At 43.0% G+C, this 19,756-nt stretch overlaps 1 protein-coding gene across 1 annotated transcript in view; it reads right to left on the minus strand.

Annotated features, from left to right (window-relative positions):
- The window catches only part of LOC140279656 (NALCN channel auxiliary factor 1-like), a 32,988-nt gene extending 16,580 nt beyond the window's left edge, over window positions 1–16,408 (minus strand). The window contains exon 1 of the mRNA XM_072374849.1: window positions 15,232–16,408. Within this exon, the coding sequence (XP_072230950.1) occupies window positions 15,232–15,918 (687 nt within the window). The 5' untranslated portion in view covers window positions 15,919–16,408. The remainder of the gene's footprint in view (window positions 1–15,231) is intronic.
- Between the last annotated feature and the right edge of the window lie 3,348 nt (window positions 16,409–19,756).

Consider the following 19,756-nt stretch of genomic DNA (forward strand, 5'->3'; position numbering starts at 1 on the left):
TCTCATACACAGCACTGGTGTGGTGCTCTGTTTAAGGCTGGTTTGAAGGGATTTATGTCTCAGTTTTAACAAGTAAGCTGTTGTCTGCAACAAAAACACTTAGCCTAAGGCTGCAGACCAGAGTAATGTTAATATTTAAATTATGAGACACTCGGTAATGGCGTAAACTTAACACTGATATGAAACAATAAACAGCAGCCCACTTTCATTTTTGAGATTTTAGGTGAGATTTTGTGTGACTGCAGTAAAACATCGTGGTTAGTTTGCTTACAGAGAATGGGAAGGTGAACTGGGGTTAACTGGGGTTATTGTTTGTAGTGTAGTGACAATCCTCCTTACTACGGCCCCTTCAAGGATCTTCTTTTTATGCTCCAACCTCTAAAATCATATCTCAACCTATCTCTACTCCAGAAAAGCAAATGCTAAACATCTCAGGTTAACAGTTATGGAAAATCTTCACCATCAAAATGTGACGGCCAAATATTTTTCATTCAACAGTAAAATGTTTCACTTACAAAATTTATGTTCAATTGTGAATAAATTAGAGTTATAATTAAAACGAAAACAGAATAAGGTCTTGCTGGGGTTGTATTCAGCACCCGAATACTTATGCCAAGTATCCATCTGTCAAAGTCACACTTCAACCAATCAAATTAAACAAAGTATACAAGCAGAACTGGTGAGTGAATATAAGTCCAACACGGCCAGATTTGTGCAATTTGTGCAGAAATTTGTGCAAATCTCACAAGAATTCAGCTAGTTTGCGAGGTAAAAAAGAGATGCAACATCAAATCAAATCAAAATGTTTGATAATGAAGGAATCCTTAAAGAACCCATGACTCAGATCTTTTAAGAGTCCAATTAAAAGAGCAGTTTCCAAATAAAGGAAATGAGCAACCTGTTCTGACTCAACTGCACAAAAAACAGAACCAATAAGCAGGATAAAGCAGGATATATATCCATGTTACATCTCTGACAACACCCAGCCCCTGTGGCCACAGTATCTTACCCACAGGAGGCAAGCTGAGAGTGGAGTGGAACTCTGATCCTGCTGTTATTAGCTTTTCTCTGCGATTCCCTTTGAATTCTTCTTCCTGCAAGTCTCGGCTCCTCGGCCACTTTTTTTTCAAGTAGAATACATGTCACAGCGGAGGAGGAACATTTTCATTCTGAAGAGAAAAGTCTGAATGAGAAGCTGCTGGTTTCCTTTAACATGGCACTGTAGGCTGCTGCAGATAGCAGATAGCACACCAGAGGGATGCATTCTGATACACTAAAGCCATTAAACTGTCTTATATATCATACTGTGGCAGCAGTGTACAATCTCATCCTGTAAATCTTACAAAAGACAACCAGAACTGCCGCAGATGCTGTGTGAAGTGTGCCGTCACACAGTGCCCCCGCACTTCAAGGGGCCTCGTGGTTTGCATTTCTAGATCTGAATGTCAGGACATAAATGCAGCAGCCGTCTCTCAAGAGTCAAGGTTATTTATTAAGCTTATTTCCAAGGGGAGAACCTACAGCTGCAGATATTTCCCTAACACTCAGATTGTGCTCGAGGTCTGGCAGCTGCACCAGGAGTGAAGCTTCTCAAAGCTGAAAGATACTAAAATATTGGTGTGTGTCGTTGTGATGTCAGAGAAGACTTTTATCAAATAAAAATGATGCCTTCGAGAATAACCAAGTTTTGTCTCAAGAAGGCAAACAGAGACTTTAGCTGAGTTATCAGAGTCAGAGTCAGAGCAATGTGTTTCTCACACAAAACGACATGCTTCTCTTCGGTTCGGTGGGTTTTTATATCGTATCCACAGAGCTCATCTCAAGATTTTGCAACCCCGCCTGCTCGTTTCACCGCGGTGACGTATAGTCATGATGCGTGTATCAGCATATTTCTATAATGGAGATTTGATGGAAACAAGGTGCCGCAAGGTGCTTTGCTCTGAAGAACAGCGAGAGGAGAAAAAGAGCAGAGTGAGGGGGACTCTTTGTGTGGTTTGGTCCTTCTTGTTCTGTATCTTGGGCTCTGATTGGCTGTCGCTCCTCACCCCTCCCTCTGACTCCCTGAGACTATCAAGCATCACAGGTATTCAGCCGGGACTTGGAGGAGGTCTGGGGTGTTTTCTCTGCATCTTCCAACATTTTTCTGGGACGTACCAATCCGGCTTAAACTCTTGTAGCGTGAACAAGGCTTTAAGGGCAGTTCACACCACAACTGTTCCTGCAACGATACGATGTGAGCATCCACAGCTGAGCGATAACGTCCTGAACACAGCGACTTCTGCACGCTCTGCACTACAGCTGTACTCAGGAGCTGATTTAGATTTTGACAAGAGGAGAACCCCCCTGTTATGAGAACTATCTGCTTTTGAGGACAAATTCTGTTCATGCTTTTGCATGAGTTGCCATCAGTCTGATATCCTGCCATCCTCAAAGAGGCCATTTGTAACAAATAAACTTCAGAGACAGAGACAGCACCAACGAAAACCTGCCAGAGGCTGTGTTGAAGCAAACTGATGCTGTTTATTTCTACAGTGCTTAATTCTTATCCATCCATCTATTATCTTCTGCTGATCAGAGGACAGGTCGGGGAGGCAACAGGTCCAGGAGAAACCCAGACGTCCCTCACTTCAGCGACACTCTCCATCTCCTCCTGGGGGACCCCGAGGCGTTCCCTGGGCAGAATACAAATATATTCCCTCCAGCTTTTTCTGGGTCTGCCCCGAAGTCTCCTCCTAGTTGGACATGTCCTAAAACCATCTCTGAACCACCTCAGCTGACTCCTTTCAATGACTCCCACCGGATGGTGGAGCTCCTCCTCCTGTCTCTAAGGCTGAGCCCTGGCACCACCTGAAGGAAACCTATTTCAGCTGCCTGTGTCTGTAACCTCCTTCTTTGGGTCACCACCCAGATCTGTGACCATAGGTGAGGGTTGGAACAAAGGTATCAAATAATAGACGTCTTCACAACACTGGACAGATGCAGCGCCCTCTTCCTGCTGACAAACACTCAATCGGACTCACTCATCTCTTGCTCCAAAGTGGTAGCCTTTAGGTAAGACTGGTTGATTTCACAGGGAAACAATTAGTTAAGATAAAAGTAGTTAGAAACTGCAAACAGAACTTTAATAAAATACATAATTCAGCCAAAAATATATTATATTTATATTAAAAATAGATGATAATAAGAACACTGAATTTTTTTTTATTATTGTGCATCAGATCACTCAGACAGCAATCCCAACACTATTGTTTGCTTCTATAATTTAAGTATACACACACATATATATATATATATATATGTACATATAAAGTTGAGGTATGGACTACAACCATATTTGAACAGTTACAGTCATACTAAGCGCAGATATTGTCCACTTCCTGCTGCTGCTGTAATATTCTAGCCTACTTGGTTGGTGCTCATTGCACAGCGTGTGCACTGTAAGCCATGTGTAATGACCAGTTAGAAACGATCCAAGTTACACAACTAAAATGAAGAGCTAACAGTCTGTTTCATCATGTTAGAATAAAGCCACGTCATGTAAACCAAAAACGGAGACTAATTAACACAATGATTGTTTCATTCTACTTGATGAAAATGTGAAGTATTGCACTGAGATTATGGGTGCAGTAGTACTCACAGCTTTAACTACATTACCATTATTTACACAGTGCAACCACTGACAATTAATTTAACAGGACAAACATCATCTTCAATCATCCTAATGGGCCACATGGAGCTTAACAGAGAAAAACAGGTAACCTTTTACCTAGTCTCCTGTTCTGAATGTACACACAGGCCTGATGTGAGAAGGCTTTAAAAAGGATGCATGAATGGGGAATAAAGAATCATCTTGTAAGTGCCACGATGAGTTTAAAAAATGATCATCTGAAGACATCCCTCATGGTAGCCAGCCATCAGTTTTCATACGGCCCCGTCAGCTCAGGCACAAATTCCCCACCAAGCAGCAAAAAGGCCCTTCCTTCATCAGCTAAACTCCACGGTATAATACAATAAAGTCAGCACAAAGCGACTGGGATATAATTTCAAGCTTATGTATGTTCCTGTAAAAATAATCCACCTAAATACCAATGCAGACAATAGGACTGTTAGACTAATTGATGCGGCGCACTAAATTAATGAAGGTATTAGTCTGACCGTTTTCATGGGAAAAGAACATCCTGCTCGAAACATCTTCATTTTCTCAGCTATGAAGCCCAACTAATGAATGTTTTTACTATAATTAAATTTTGGCTCTTCCATTACTGCTTAAACAGACGAACAGCTTGGGAACCAAACGCAAGTCCTCTCCGGAGAGGATTTTTGAATGGATGAGTCATTCTGACACATCTGTCTGTGTTTTCCTTGGGACAATATAAAGTTATTTAATCCTTACACGGAAAACAGAGGCATGTGTTCAGATGTAAACCGACTTTCGTCCAAAATTGCTTTTTATTTTTTTCAGAAATGGGTTAAAAATCCCTTTTATTACAGTTTCATTCCAGTCGGTCTTGCTCATTTCCAACAGTACATTCAGAACAACATCATAGCATAAAACGACCTTCTGGGTTGAGTAACTTAAAGAAATTAAGCCTTAGATCTGTGGTCAGGGTGCATGCTAATGAAAGAGGGGTGGCAGAGCCTGGGTAGCTAAAAACTTAATGGCTCATTAGGTAAGTGGTGGTGTAATGAATGTAGGATGTAACAAACGGTGTCACAGAGACACAGAAAAATCCTTCTATCGAAATGGAGTCACTCCTGTTGCCATTTAGCTGTTATTACGATTACTCTCCGGCCCTGATTGATAACATTACTGGATGTCACAGAGATGACTCATTTGCAACTGAAATGCCACTGAGGCAAAGCTAGGCCTATTAGCAAGGTTACCCATGGTAACCCCTTTTTGCTTCGGTTGTTTCTGCTTTAGTTTCCCTCCCATCCTCCGGGCCTACGCTCAGCTCTTGTGATCTCCTTCCCAGATGTTACTATATGGAAGTGATGCCGTGCACTGCAGCATTGGCCTGCCCTCTTTCCTGTTCCTGCCTCATTAGCATTCTGCTCAGGGATCAGCCCATTCATAAATGGAGCTCTCGTGGAGTGGGGCAGGCGACTCGCAGGGACAAAACCTTCTCCAAGGTCAGCATTCCCAACCGCCGCAGGGAGGCAGAATGGCGGATATCCCATGTGAGCGCATCGCTGCACAACACTCGTAAAAACCCAGTCAGGTGAGCAGCACAAGAGGCTCAGTGACTGGATCAAACACACACACTCTGTTGGCTAACATCAACTGTAAATGAAAGGCTAAAGAAAGAGGCATCAATATCTGAAAAGCACTGGCGATTACAGCAAACTCGTGCAGCTACATAACCCACATTAACACAGTTAGTGCATATATGTACCTTCTCATCAAGCAGGGGGTACTGCGGGAAGAGCATGAGAGCAAATCAAAGCAGCACTTCCACTTCCCCGGCTTGTTTGATATGCACACACAAAATCCCTGCAACACAAAGACCACATCGAGGGACCAAATTCAAACTAAAACCACCACACGGACCTGCAACTGAGGCAACTGCATGGTAATTTGTGGACCATCACTGATGAGAGGATTTTCGTGAGCCATCTCTGAATCCTGGTGAATTTCAATTGGAAGGAATAAAACATTAGATAAAAGCAAATCGGATAACATCCTCGAACAATGCATCTTGCATGTCATGATATCTGCAGTTTATATCAATATGACCATATATCCCTGACTCATATATGTTGGATATAGCTACGATTCTGGGGAATATACTTAGAAACGGCGTCTGACAGAAATGATCCTCTGCCAGGATTAGCTATAGCTTTCTACAGACCAACATTAGTATTCTTTTTTGGAGCCTTATAAATGTAAATTAAATATTCATAATCCTTTTTGCAGAAATATGTGTCTCTCTAGCTGCTAAGTGCTGCCTTACATCCCCCAGCTAGTTACTTTTCAGAGCAAAAAAAACAATAAAGCTGCAGGTCAAACAGCTAAACAATGAGCTAATATCCTCCAGGTAGACATGAAACCTGTCCTTTCACTGCACAGATACAGTGACAGAACATAATCCAGAATTAACTGGTGTTTTTCTTTTACCTTGAGGGCCAACAAAGTGCAACAGCTACTGTGTGCTGCACAAAATTCAACAACCATAAAACAAACCAAAAAAAACTAGGAGGAATTATGTTACGTGGCTTTCTTGCATTTAATTGTGGGTTGAATGGCATCTAAATATACTTCTGATTCTTTAAACTTTCCAGAAAGAAAGAGCCAGATAAGACATATGTGTTGGGTGTAATCTGCCTTTAAAAAAAATCAAGTACTCAAATTTAATCATCCGGTGACCTTTTAGCAGATAAACAATTTAGCTGGCAGCAAATTAGTAGTTATTTTTTACAAATAAGCTCAAAGCATCACCGGAGCACCACTTCCTGCCATAGAGGACATCTACAGGAAGCGGGGTCTGAAACGGGCTGGGAAAAAGCACCCAGCACACAGACTCTTCACCCTCCTGTCCTCTGGGAGGCGCTACAGGAGCCTCCAGACTAAGACCACCAGGTACCGGAGCAGCTTCTTCCCCACAGATGTCACACTCCTGAACTCTGCCTCCTGACACATGAACAATAACGATGGACTGCATCCCCAGATACACACCAATAACACATGGACTACTGTATATACTGTATAGATAATCTGTTACTGTTCATAAATACTCTCCCATACTTATATTCTCTGTTTATGCCCCTTCATATTTCTAACCTGTTTATAGTCTGTACATTCATAGCCTGTTTATACTTTTATTTATAGTTATAACAACTTTACTGTACATTTGTAACATATACATCTTTTCATACCCAATCATGTTACTGATCTGTTGCTAATTAAAGGGGAACTCCGATATTTTTAAACCTAGACCTTATTTCTGACATGAAATACGTTTATTTACTCACCGAGAACAGTTTGGCAAAAGTCCGCGTTCTTCGGAAGATATTTAGATAGCACATAAGAACGTCCATCTTACTCAAAGTCGTCGTTCACATTGTCAAAATCTGATAAATATCCTGCCATGTTGCACCAAACTATCAGCAGCAAACTCTGTGTGAAGTTAGCCGACTGTCACAGAGCACGGAGTAAATAAACTGTGCTGCAGGGGGGCGTGTGGATGAAGTGGTCCCAGTAGAGTGCCTGTGTAGAAATCCCTCCGTTAGCTCTCCTATAGCTGCAAGTAGCCACATAACAGCAGCTATGAGCTAACAGAGCTATAGCACACGTTCATTCATTCATTCTTCTTAAAGTATTGGTGAAATAAAGACAGATAATGCCTTATTTAGAGGCTGCATCCTCTAAGCCCCGTTCACTCCGTTATATGGATCTCCAGTTCCCCTTTAACCTAATTAGTTACAACATGTTCCTCCAGCTGTTTCTCAACATTTGGTGTGTTTTCTACATTCTATTGTGAACAAAATATTGGTTTATGACATTTGCAAATCATTGAAGGCCGTTACTGAAGCTACAGTTACAGCTCGACCCAGTTGAGCTGTAACTGTGCTAATCATGGTTGGAAGTTGAATTTCTCCTGCATGCACACGTTTAGTGGAGCTTATACTGGTTTAGGATTTCAGCACCACAGTTCCAAACTTTCCCCCAGAAGTAAAAGCAGAAGAAGCCTGTAACAGGGACAGTGTACATCTTATTAGTAGAAAATAACTACTAATTTGCTGTCAGCTAAATTGTTTATCTGCTAAAAGCTCACCAAGAAAAGGCCCGATACTAAAAAGCACAGCAGGGCACATCACCACCTATCATAATGGCGTCTGACATACTTAGATCAATAAATGGATTCCCCTCCTGTGCTTGTATACTGGGAAAAGTAGAGGGGCCCAGCTGAGCTACAGCTCGACTTAGATGTGGAAGTAAATGCACTGACTGCTGTTGACACAGTTTGAAGGCGCTCATTGGACACGGTACATGAGGAGGTGTAAGTTATTTCTGTATGGCAGACAAACAGTTGGGGTGAACAGATCAATAATCAGGGCAGGATTTTGGCCACACGTATTAGTTAGTGTAAACATTTTGGTGAGATTTTGTTTAAAATATCTTTGAATGTAGAGCTCAAGCCTTTTTCCAAACCCGATGAGAAAAAGCAGCACTCTGCAGAGCTCCATCTGCGTTTAGATTTAGTTTCAAGGACCCCATCTGAGCACTGATGCCATTGCTGTCACACATCATTTACTGCACAATTGCATGGCTGTCCATAATGTAGGCAGAGAGACAACAGATGAGTGTGAAGTTCAAACACTGGTCTCATCCATTCCTGTAAAACACACACTTGTTCCCAGGTCATACGACACAATCAAACAGGCCCAGATAGTAACACAATCATGTCACTGCTCAGCCACTGCCCTATTTTGGTCAAAGGAGCTGCTTACTATCACATGAAGGACGGGTGAACATGGAGCGCTCAGCGCAAATCAATAGGGATCAACTTCTTGGTATCGCTGCAGCCCATCCCTCCGGCTCAGAAAGAGATGAGATCAATGCAGATGTGTGTGGTTGACAAGGATCTAGAGAGGGAGGATGCTGCGGCCGCTGTCCTCCTTTCCATATGAACACAACACCAGCTAAGATTAGACTTTCAGTTTGACCTGGAGGGTGGGAGGAGGAGACGAATCTGTGAAAACGCCAGACAGGGACTGTAGTAGTGATGCAGTGGTGATAGCAGCAAAAAAAGCAGCAGGATTAGTGTCAGAAGAACAATGCGGAGAAGCTGAAAAAGATTTAAAAAAAAGAGTTGATCAGTTCCAGTGACTGTGTTATTACTTGGCCATCAGGTGGCTTTCGAGCTCCCAGATGAGTCAAATTAGCAGGGAGGAACCGGGGAGCAGACACCTGCGCTGCCCGTTCATTACTCTTGTCAAAGGATTTTCACTTATGAAAAACTGAAGACATTTTTGTCTCGGGCTGCAGGCCCAGGAAGACTGAGCCCTGTCATGGTGGTTGGGGCTCTTTCCTCCAGACAAGCAGACTGTGTTTGATCAAAAACTGATTTTTCTCTTCACTTCAGATCATTGTTATGCCAATAAGTATTAAAAACAATGCACGCTGTTGTGTGAACTGTAATTTTCTCATCCCACGCAGACATTTTGACACTGTAAAAGTGTTTGGCTACTCAGGGGTTGTACCCACCACACAGCAGGCTGACTTACTAATCTTTTCCAATCTTTTCTTTGACACTTATTAGCATTTTCCAGTCTCTGAAGCTCCCTATTTTCATGAAGAAACCCTATGAACCTAGTTTTCATAAACATATTTCCTCTTTATGAGCAAATTGCATCACAGGAAAGATCAGAATTTCCTTTCTTTAGGGCTGACTAAAGTATTCCCAACACAAAATCTTTAAAAACAATCATAGTCGAGCCACAGAAGGGACATAAATAACCCATAATGCAGCATAATGTAAAATACTATGCTTAAACTCTGACTCCATGAATGTGTAACTGTCAAGTCCCCAAATTTGGATCCCCCGATTCAAATGTAACTCCCTGACAAAATCATTTCAGTCTATAATCTCAATTATGTTTCCCATTCGTTTGGATTGTTTGGCTCAAACAGTCTTCTCTATATATGATATGCCGGGGTTTCCATTCACTGATGAAGCAAATCTGGGAAAAGCCTCAAAAAAGTCTTTATCTAAGTCCAACTGAGATCAGAAATCTCTTTTACAAGGGAGACCCGGTCCAAGTAGCAGCCATACAAAATCACAACAATATAAAACAAGCACATTAAGACAATCATTAATGAATATGAGTGTTTTCAGTTTAAAACGCTGCTTTACCGAAGTCTGTCAAAGCCTGGAGAACATTCAAGAGCAACCACTTGGAGGCGTGCAGGTGGTACCCAGCAGAGCTTTATAGATGAACACATTCTGGTGTTATTGCCTACGAATCATCAACTAAATCATAGAGTATGCAGAGGTGAGCGAGACAGTTGAAATTAAACGTGGAGAAGCATGGTGCACTTAATCAAGGCTCCTTAAGGTGGAGAAGGCTGCCTGCTAGTTCAAAGAAAGGCTTGTGCAAGTTTTTAAGTTAAAATCAAAGTCAATCTTCATTTTGAGTTTCTTAACAACATAAATATGTGCTTTAAATGACAGCTTTTCGTCAATCCATATTCCCAAATACTGACAGGAGGGACACCCTTTCAATCCACGTAGCATTAGATGCAAAAGTTCTCAGATTGTCAAAGTTTTGTGAGAGAAAAAAATATTTTCTAAATAATCCCATGCCAGCCTCAGGACTTAGAGTGACTCTGTTAAAATCATTACTGTATAAAGCATGCAGGAAGGCCTTAAATAGCCTTTTAAGAATGTAATGTGGTTTTGCTTTGGGGATATTTATATTTCTAACTCACAACGTTTCCATTAACTGGTCTGAAGTGAATGAACTCGGTTGTGAGGTGTAGTGTCACCACAGGGTGGCGGTATAGGCTGCTCGTGGCTGTCAATAAGTAGAAGAAGTTATTGTCCTAACTGGAAACCTAAAGGGGAAAACAACAACAGATGTGGTGGACATCCACAACAGGAAAAGGGATATCTGGGATATTATACCATTCACATTCTCTAAATGCAAATCAGAAACCCACATGGAAGAGGGTTAGATAAATATTAAATAACTATATTTTGGACAAGAAACAAACAACAATTCTAATTATCACTTTCACTTGATTCCACACAGACGGAAACATATCTAAGTTGAATATTGAGTTGCTTTTTTTCAAAGGGATACCTCTGAGTGTTACATGCGGAGGATTTAAACAGAGAGAACAGAACTTGCTCTTTCTGGTGGGAAATGCTGATAAACAACCAGAAAGGAGCCTCAATGCAACGAGGATCTTTTCCAGCCTTCCATCCTCTGCATGCTATGAGCCGACTCCGGTGATAATTTATTTCGGTACATGCATCATTTTAGCACTAGATGGATGAAAACGAAATGATGACTTCACAGAACCAGGTCGCAGCTTCAGGGCTTACAAAGAAATGACCCATTAGTATAATTACCACAATCTATCTGCTACAAGGCATCACGGCCTGCTGTTGGTGCTTATTTTCTTTGCATATTTGGGAAACGAATCCTTCGAGCCCAAAACATCAACTGGTCCATCTCTGAAACAAATTAAATTGGTTAAAGCCCTGACTGATCATATGATGTTGATTAGTAAATAAATTATCTTAATTTATTAAAGTTTAACATGCGGAAAGACGGCTAATTTACTCCATCAGGACAGATCTAATTTGACTAACAGCTACCAAACAATCTTCCACGGACTCAAAGGACTCTAATGTCGTGACTCCCTCCAACTTCGACAGGCCAACTTCAAACCTGTAATAGGAGCATGTGAAATAAAACAAATAGTGGAGGAAAATATTGCATTTAAATTAGAATTACATAAGAATCCACTGGACTAAGTTAGACGCTTTTTGAGAAGTAAAGATTTCCAGGATTTTAGACACGTTTCTTTTTTTTAATGTTTATCAGCTGTGTTAAAATACCTGAGCAGTTAATGGACACAGGTTCAGACAGCTGGTATGAGGTGTTTGTGCTGATATGCTGTGTTTGGTTTCCTCCAAACGTGCTGCTGTGCATTAGGACCAAACATCTCCACTTTGGTCTAGTCTGTCCAAAGGACATTGTTCCAGAAGTCTTGTGCTTTGTTCAGATGCAGCTTTGCAAACCTAAGCTGTGCTGCCATGTTCTTTTTAGAGAGAAGAGGCTTTCTCCTGCAGCCCTTCCAAACAAGCCATCCTTGTTCAGTCTTTTTCTAACTGTGCTGTCATGACCTTTAACCTTTAACATGCTAACTGAGGCCTGTAGAGTCTGAGATGTAGCTCTGGGCTTTTTCACCTTGGGGTGACCTTTAACCTTTAACATGCTAACTGAGGCCTGTAGAGTCTGAGATGTAGCTCTGGGCTTCTTCACCTTGGGGTGAACTTGCTGGGACGTCCACTCCTGGGAAGATTGACAGCTGTCCTGAATGTTTTCCACTTGTGAATAATCTTTCTCTCTGTAGAATGATGGACTCCAGATAGTCTGGAAATGGTTTTTCATGCACTGCTTGTGTATTTTGGTCTTTTTATTGGCTAAATAATTACAAAGTGAAACAACGTGTTGTTTTTACTGTACCTAATTTTAAGATGTGTTAAGTACTGGATGATTTTCTTTAGATATTATGTCCTGACATGTGAAACTTTAGAACTGAACGAGGATGTAGTTTCTTTTTTTTACATGACTATACTTTAAATGACACTTTCAGCTTTCACCACTGTCAGAATGTAACACAGGGGTTGACAAACTAGAATGGGAAACATTTCTGCCGAGCGTGTCGGTTCCAGTTTGAATGTTTCAACCTTGGCCCTGCTGTCAACATGAATGGCGGGTTTTCACTGAGTCAGACGATGGTGGACCCCACTGCGAGGGACAGCACACCAGTTGTGTCCGCTGTGTGATGTTTCACCCCAGGCTAGAGGAATCAAAGGACCACCTGCAGACCACTGGAGCTACTCCTGTGCAACAAAGGCAGCTCTTCATGTTAAATAATCTCAAAATGCCAGAGATTGTCCTCGAGTAAACGCTTCTCTGTTTCCTTGGCTGTTTTCACACTTCACAGTCGAGTGTGTGGCTATGAACTGTGTGACTGTGTGTGAGAAAACATACACATCTGTCAGAGCCAGCGTACAGCTTAAACTGCTGGGCCTCTCCAAGTAGGTGGTCATTAACTCCACTTTGTCATTTGAGTCATGCTGCTCTTTCTGTAACATATACTGAACTCTGGAAAACCTATAATCAAGAAGGTGAAAGAGAATGGTCACTGTTAAAGAAATTAGCAGCATGACTAAATGACTGTTTTCCCTACAAATGCCAAGAGGTTAGCCTGGAGAACGAGCCTGAGACGGGCAGTGAGTAAAACATGAAACCATGAACACAGAAGAAAGCAGGCATCTTTAGCTGATTCAAGCAGGCACATTCTTCAGTTAATATCAGCTGTTTTTCATAAAAACGTTTATCAACAATAAGCAAGAACCCGAGATGCTCCCTTCAGACGTCTTCTGTTCCATTCAAAACAGGATTTTCAATCATCAGATATCAAAACGTAAAGCCTGGTTTCAGGTTAAAGATAATTCAGGTACAGCAAACAGCTCTTTTGTGTATTCAAGGTGGTGTGTGTGTGTTTTTTTATGAAGCTAAAATCAGAAAAAGAATTCAATCTAAAGTGGAAATTTAAATGCAACTGTGTTTCTTACAGTGACTTTGACTTATTTCACTGCAGACAGTGTTAACCAAAGATATTCTATGTTTTCTCTCATCAGCTGCATTTAATTTGTTAATATACATTATTTCTCTGACCTAAAATAATAAGGCTTTTACTTCTTTGTCATGTTTTCATTCCTTTTCACACAAGATGTGCTGACATCAATAATATAAAGTCTTGAAGAGGTTATTTTGTCCCATTCTTCTAACAAATGTGTCTTAAGTTGTGCAATCAAATTAAATTTTCTTTTTCCTTTGAAAAGTCTGAGGTCCTGACCTGTACCCTCTTCTTCCTCAGCTCTGCCTTTGTAATGTCTGCATTAGGTGGTTTTACATGGTCGTCCTGGGAAAAGATGTGTTCTTGAAGGCAGCATATGTTTCTGTAAAATCTGGATGCCTCTCTTTGCTCCGGAGCACACGGCGTCCATTTCTTCTTACAAAGATCTGGAATACTGATTGGTCTGAACATGGTCCATCCCAGATGCCTCCGAGCCCAGAGAAGTGGACGCCACCTCTTAACATAAGGCTTCTTTTCTGCACAGTAAAGTTTGTTAATGTAAGTCTGCTTGACAAATGTTACCCAAAGTAACCCCTTGTCCATGTGGTTCTGTCGGCTATTGATAAATGATGATGATGCAGCAGCATCTGAGGGATCAGAGTCACGGCTCGCTTTCTTGTTCTTTACACACTAAAATTCAATAAAAAACCAACTTCATTAGTTTAATGATATTCTGCACTGTAGAGGGAGAAATATGCTAATCTTTTCCAGTCTTTCTCTGAAGAATATTATTTCTAAACAGTTCAAAGATATTTTTCACGCATTTGTTGACAAACTGAATTTCAAGCACCTATTTGAAACAACCCGAGACCTCCAACAGGAAAGAAAAGGTAAAAGAAAGCCAGTAAACACACACAACAGACAGCAGTGTTGGCTTTTAAAATGTTCTTCCACTGTGTGAGGCGAAATGCACTGAATTTATAAAAGTAGGCAGATGGCCTGATTAAATTTTTTTCTCGCCTGTGCATGTGTCTCTAACGCTGGTTGGGTGAATGGAGGCCATCTGGGATTGGCCAGGGCTTCTGTGAATGGAGCCGGGTGAGCGCCATTCAGCACCGAGGACAGCTCCGCCGCTCCCGTGGAGCTGTCCGCGGTGCTGACCGCATCTCAGCCTCCTCGCTCCATGCGCGTTTCCCTGGACACCGATTACAACCCACTTATGACCCACCGTGCTTTGTCACGAGCTGGTAAACAGCGCATGGCAATCAAGCAGCGAGCCCGGGCCTAGCCGAGGCCTACGTGCGGCTCTATAATGAGCAAACACAAGGCGGAGCGGAAAAAGACTTCCGGCACATTAGGCAGGGAAACCACCTCTTGACTTTAATGAAACGCTCTCGATATGGAGTAGACTGGCCAAGATGAACACCTGGCGAACTGCCACAACACACACACACACGCACGCACGCACGCATCACAGGTCTCCAAGTGTGTTGTTTGCAAAAGCCATCAGCCTCTTTATAAAAGGCAGTGTTGTAAGCGCCAGGCTGGGGCGATTCCAACAGCCTTCATCTGAGTAATCGATCGCGGATCATGAGCTAGAGAGGCGGTTTTTGAAGTCAAAGAAGAGAGCATGAAGTAGAAGAGGAAGGCAGAGGCATGAGGAAATGAAATACTAGCAGGGCCTCCATCTGCACATTAGCATGGGGCCTAAACACAAGGAGGAGATGAATGAACATGAGGCCTGGAGCCGGGAGTCTCCTTGAATCTGTCATCCGTCTCCATGGCGACAGGAGCAGGAGGACCAAAACTGGCATCTATCCGGGCCCAAATCAACAGATGGCCACCACATAACCCCCCCAACACCCCCCCCCCCCCCCCTTTTTTTTTTTTTTCTCTCAGCAGCCTACCTTGCACTGCTCCATGCACGTCCGCACTGAATATGCCCCCGGCTCATATTTCTGAGTCAGGAGCTCAAAGTCTTCGTATTTCTCCTGGGCGTGCTGGTCGTAGCGCTGGTACGCCTGAACGCACTCGCTGCATCTGGTGGTGTCGCCATCCCCGAGCACGTCGAGGCTGCAGTTCAAATTGTCCGGACTTGTCGAGCCGTTAAACAAATCCAGCAGAGAGTAGGAGTTACAAAAGGAGAGGTACAAATCGCTCATATTTACAGCCCGCGTCCCCTCTTTGTCGGAAAGGCCCTTGCACAAATCATCTGCGTTTGCGAAAGTAAAGCAGTCGTTAGATAAACTATCCTGGTGGCAAGTTTCAAGCCGCCACAAATGTTTGGTAGAGTTTCCTATAAAAATAGCATGTGGTTTTCCTCTGAGGCTGCTGTGTGCTGAGTGGGTCTGGGGTGAGAGGAGGTGGGAGGATGCGTACTTGTCCCGGGTCCGGGCCAGTTTGGCCTCGGCGCAGAACCACAGGTGATCAGAGAGGAGGATGGTTAGGAACAAGAGGGATGCCAAGGACAGTCGCCATCTCTGCGCCCTCTCTGAGTCGGTGAATGGCTTTTGGTTGTCGCGCGGGGGCTCTAGCCAGATTTGGAAGCCGTCGTCATCTTCTTGCTGCCAACACGTCCCAGCACCCCTGGTCATATTTTGGGAACCGGCCGACTCCACCGTGGGGGCTCCTCTGCCGCAACAGTCATTGACGTCGGGAGCGCTTCGCGTTTTCCTCCCCTCAAGTGTTGGGTGGGTTTTCCCGGCTTGCCTTCGAGATCAGCGGTAATTCCCATCAAAATGAGCGTGGGCCGGGTGGGAAATCACACGCAGGGGACCACGGGCCGCATCCCCCATGGCTGACCGGTGAAGCCGCCGTCCTCCCGTCCGCCCTGAGCTCCGCGCCGCGCCGCTCCGCTCCTCTGCGTAGCCTCAACTCCGTTTTTAGAAACACTCACCGACGCGCTTACGTTTTCCCCGGCCTCGGTCGTGCAGGGACAAGGGCGCTTTCGTGTTCCAACATGGCGAAGGAGTCTGCCTTTGTGTCGGCGGATGGGCCTACAGCCTGTAACAGACCTCTTTCCTTTTTCAAGCCCTCACCGTCTTCATCTCGCTATCGTGGTCAAGTTGCCGCCATGTTCGCTGAGAGACGGTGTGTGTTTGCAGGAACCTGCGTCAAGCGTGCAGCGACACACGGTGCCATTTCCGGTCAGAAGATTCAAAATATCGCAGAAAGCTGCTCTTTTTGTCAATTCGCCGGGTTTTTTGGAGCCTTCTGACAAACAACCCCCACTTATTTTAAAATGATGTGTTAGTGTTTGAGGCTTGAAACAGTTCAAGTACAGAATACGTTTATTCAATTTGGCTTACCTTTAGTCATCTTCTGACGGTAAAATTTAACAAGTTTATCATAAATACTATAACAAAAACAAAGCTGTTGATTCCGTCTTCGACTCTTTATGACCCTGATGGTGTAGCTTGGCTTAAAGTAAACCATGTGCATTATTCGGCTCAGTAAAGACAAAAATGTTTCCGTATTTATTAGCAAAAAACACTGATTTGCACAAGTGACGAAAATGGTTCCGCTTAACGTTAATTGGGGTTTTATTCTGTACGCCATGGCCGTCAATATCCTGTTTTTTCCTCCTCAATCTCGCGAGCTTGACTAAACTTCCCCAACTCTGACGTTATGCGCGCGCACCGCGTTCGCCGCAACCGTCGTTCAAGGGCGCATCAAGTTAGAGAAATTTCGCTTTACCAAAAATACGGGAACTTTCACTTCAAAATCAAAGCTTGTTGTGTCAGTCGTAAAATAGAAGCTCCTTTAACAGTTTACAGCAACAGGAGAAAAAATAAAGAGTCAAAGAAACGATCAAAATGCAGCGCAACGGGTTTAAAACACTGCACGTGCTGACTTAGTTACACAACTGTTTTAAATTGTTTTCTACGACCAATTGCACAGGTTGTTGCTTATATGGTTTATTTCCATACTCAGCTTTAAAATAATGAACTATTTTTCAATCATTACACTGAGCCTTTAAACATTTCCAGTTAACTATTAACCGAAGAATGTAACGGCAGCGTAACTTATTAATAATTATAATTTATGCAACAAATGTTTATTTAACATGGATGACTTCATGGGACAGAAAATGTTCTGTAATTAAGGAGTGGCCCATTTAAGCTTCTAAAAACATCTAAAAATACCTCCAAAGGTACATTTTTCTAATGAAACCATTTGTTACATACTAAAGTTTGCACTGACTTGCTTACCGTTAAACCGAAGTTATTTACCACTGTTTTTGATGGTATTCTTCCACTGTGGGCGGCTCGTGCTGATTGCTGCAGCCAACCTTCCCATTGAGCGGTGAGCCTGTGTTTGCTCTCCTCAGGAGCTCTTTTATCCCAGCTGAGTGCATGCAGCTGCTGGTCGTCTGGAGGCCGTTTCCAAAGATTCGTTTGTGCTCATGTCCAATGTGCTCGCTGGTACCAGCTCTCCAACTGCTATGACCAGACTAATTACAGCTAAAATCCTATTAGGGTATGCTATTTCTGCAGCGGTATTTATCTATCTCCACATCATCAGGACAGATTTCTTCGAATTATTTCAGACGGACAAAGTTGGGCTTGTGAAAACTTCCCATTCACAGCCTACATGGGATTAAGCACGGGTTGAATACCTCTAATTAAAGGCTGTCAATCAAACGCTCAGTCTGTGTCACCTAGAAATAGTCTGGAGTGGGCGCTGGGTTACAGAATGCTTAGTGGGGGGCACATAATATTTTATAAGCACCAACAAAAGTCATTTTCTTGTCACACCTTTGAGCTTCTTCAGCAGAAAGTGTTTCAACGCTTTGATAAAGCATTCCCGAAGTGTAAGAATGCCTTAAATCAATTAAATGCCGAAAGAAGAAACATGTCAACAAGAGCCATTGTTCACATGATGAGAAAACAAGTAGTTCCCCAGTTTAACTTTGAAATGCATTCATTCGTGGCATTTGCACACGACAATACCCAGGGTGCCACAGGCAGATGCCTGCACCCCAGAGATGATGGCGATGAAGGTTAGAACATATCAGAGAATCCCAAGACACAGTGGTGACATTTTTGAAGAGAGGAAAACATGGCCACGGCTTTGAAGGCCTCCAGCCAGACCGGTTTTAACGTCCCCCCGCAGTGTTCCTGGTTCTGTTCCTGCCAGCTGAAGAGTTGAGGCAAAGGCCATCCCTGCACTCAGACACAAGAACTTCACAGTTTTAACAACGTATTTCCTGCTTCTGTCACATTAGTTTAAAAATTCAACATGTAAACACATAAAAGTATTCAAAAGGAGCCGTTTGGGAGCACTTTCTTTTGTTTTCTCGTTAAAAAGGGTCATGATGTGGTTTTTTTTATAGTTATATTCACTTATCCTGACTTATATTCACTTATATATTTATCACATGTTCTGTGAGTTTGAAGGGCACAAACACAAATGATTAAAAAATAAAAGCAGGTTATGTCATCTGTGTTAAACAGGAAAACAGGAGAAAGAAATCTTTCATTTCTAAAAAAAAATTAAAAGTCAGCTGGTCCTTAAAATGAGGGCATTACAGCCTCAGATGAACAACGCGTGACACGTTACACTGTGTCCTTATTTACTGAATAAAAACTGAACAAAGACACAGAAGCAGTGTGCGGGAAACTAAGTGAACCCCTGATCCAGCAGCTTCAGCAGCAGTGAGTGTAAAACTAAGTGAACCCCTGATCCAGCAGCTTCAGCAGCAGTGTGTGTAAAACTAAGTGAACCCCTGATTCAGCAGCTCCAGCAGCAGTGAGTGTAAAACTAAGTGAACCCCTGATCCAGCAGCTTCAGCAGCAGTGAGTGTAAAACTAAGTGAACCCCTGATCCAGCAGCTTCAGCAGCAGTGAGTGTAAAACTAAGTGAACCCCTGATCCAGCAGCTTCAGCAGCAGTGAGTAAAACTAAGTGAACCCCTGATCCAGCAGCTTCAGCAGCAGTGAGTGTAAAACTAAGTGAACCCCTGATCCAGCAGCTTCAGCAGCAGTGAGTGTAAAACTAAGTGAACCCCTGATCCAGCAGCTTCAGCAGCAGTGAGTGAGAAACTAAGTGAACCCCTGATCCAGCAGCTTCAGCAGCAGTGAGTGTAAAACTAAGTGAACCCCTGATCCAGCAGCTTCAGCAGCAGTGAGTAAAACTAAGTGAACCCCTGATCCAGCAGCTTCAGCAGCAGTGAGTGTAAAACTAAGTGAACCCCTGATCCAGCAGCTTCAGCAGCAATGAGTGTAAAACTAAGTGAACCCCTGATCCAGCAGCTTCAGCAGCAGTGAGCTGCAGTGATGGTTTCCTGTGGGACGTTATCAGTCTCTCTCAGGGTTCTGGAGGAATCTCGGCCACTCTTCTCTCCAGCGCTGCTTCAGCTCATTGAGGTTTGCAGCTTTGGTTTCTGCACAGCTCTCTTAAGGTCCCACCACAGCATTTCAGTCAGGCTGAG

The sequence above is a fragment of the Leuresthes tenuis genome, unplaced genomic scaffold (genome assembly GCF_036924035.1).
Source record: "Leuresthes tenuis unplaced genomic scaffold, fLeuTen1.0.hap1 SCAF_1, whole genome shotgun sequence".
Lineage (NCBI taxonomy): Eukaryota > Metazoa > Chordata > Actinopteri > Atheriniformes > Atherinopsidae > Leuresthes > Leuresthes tenuis.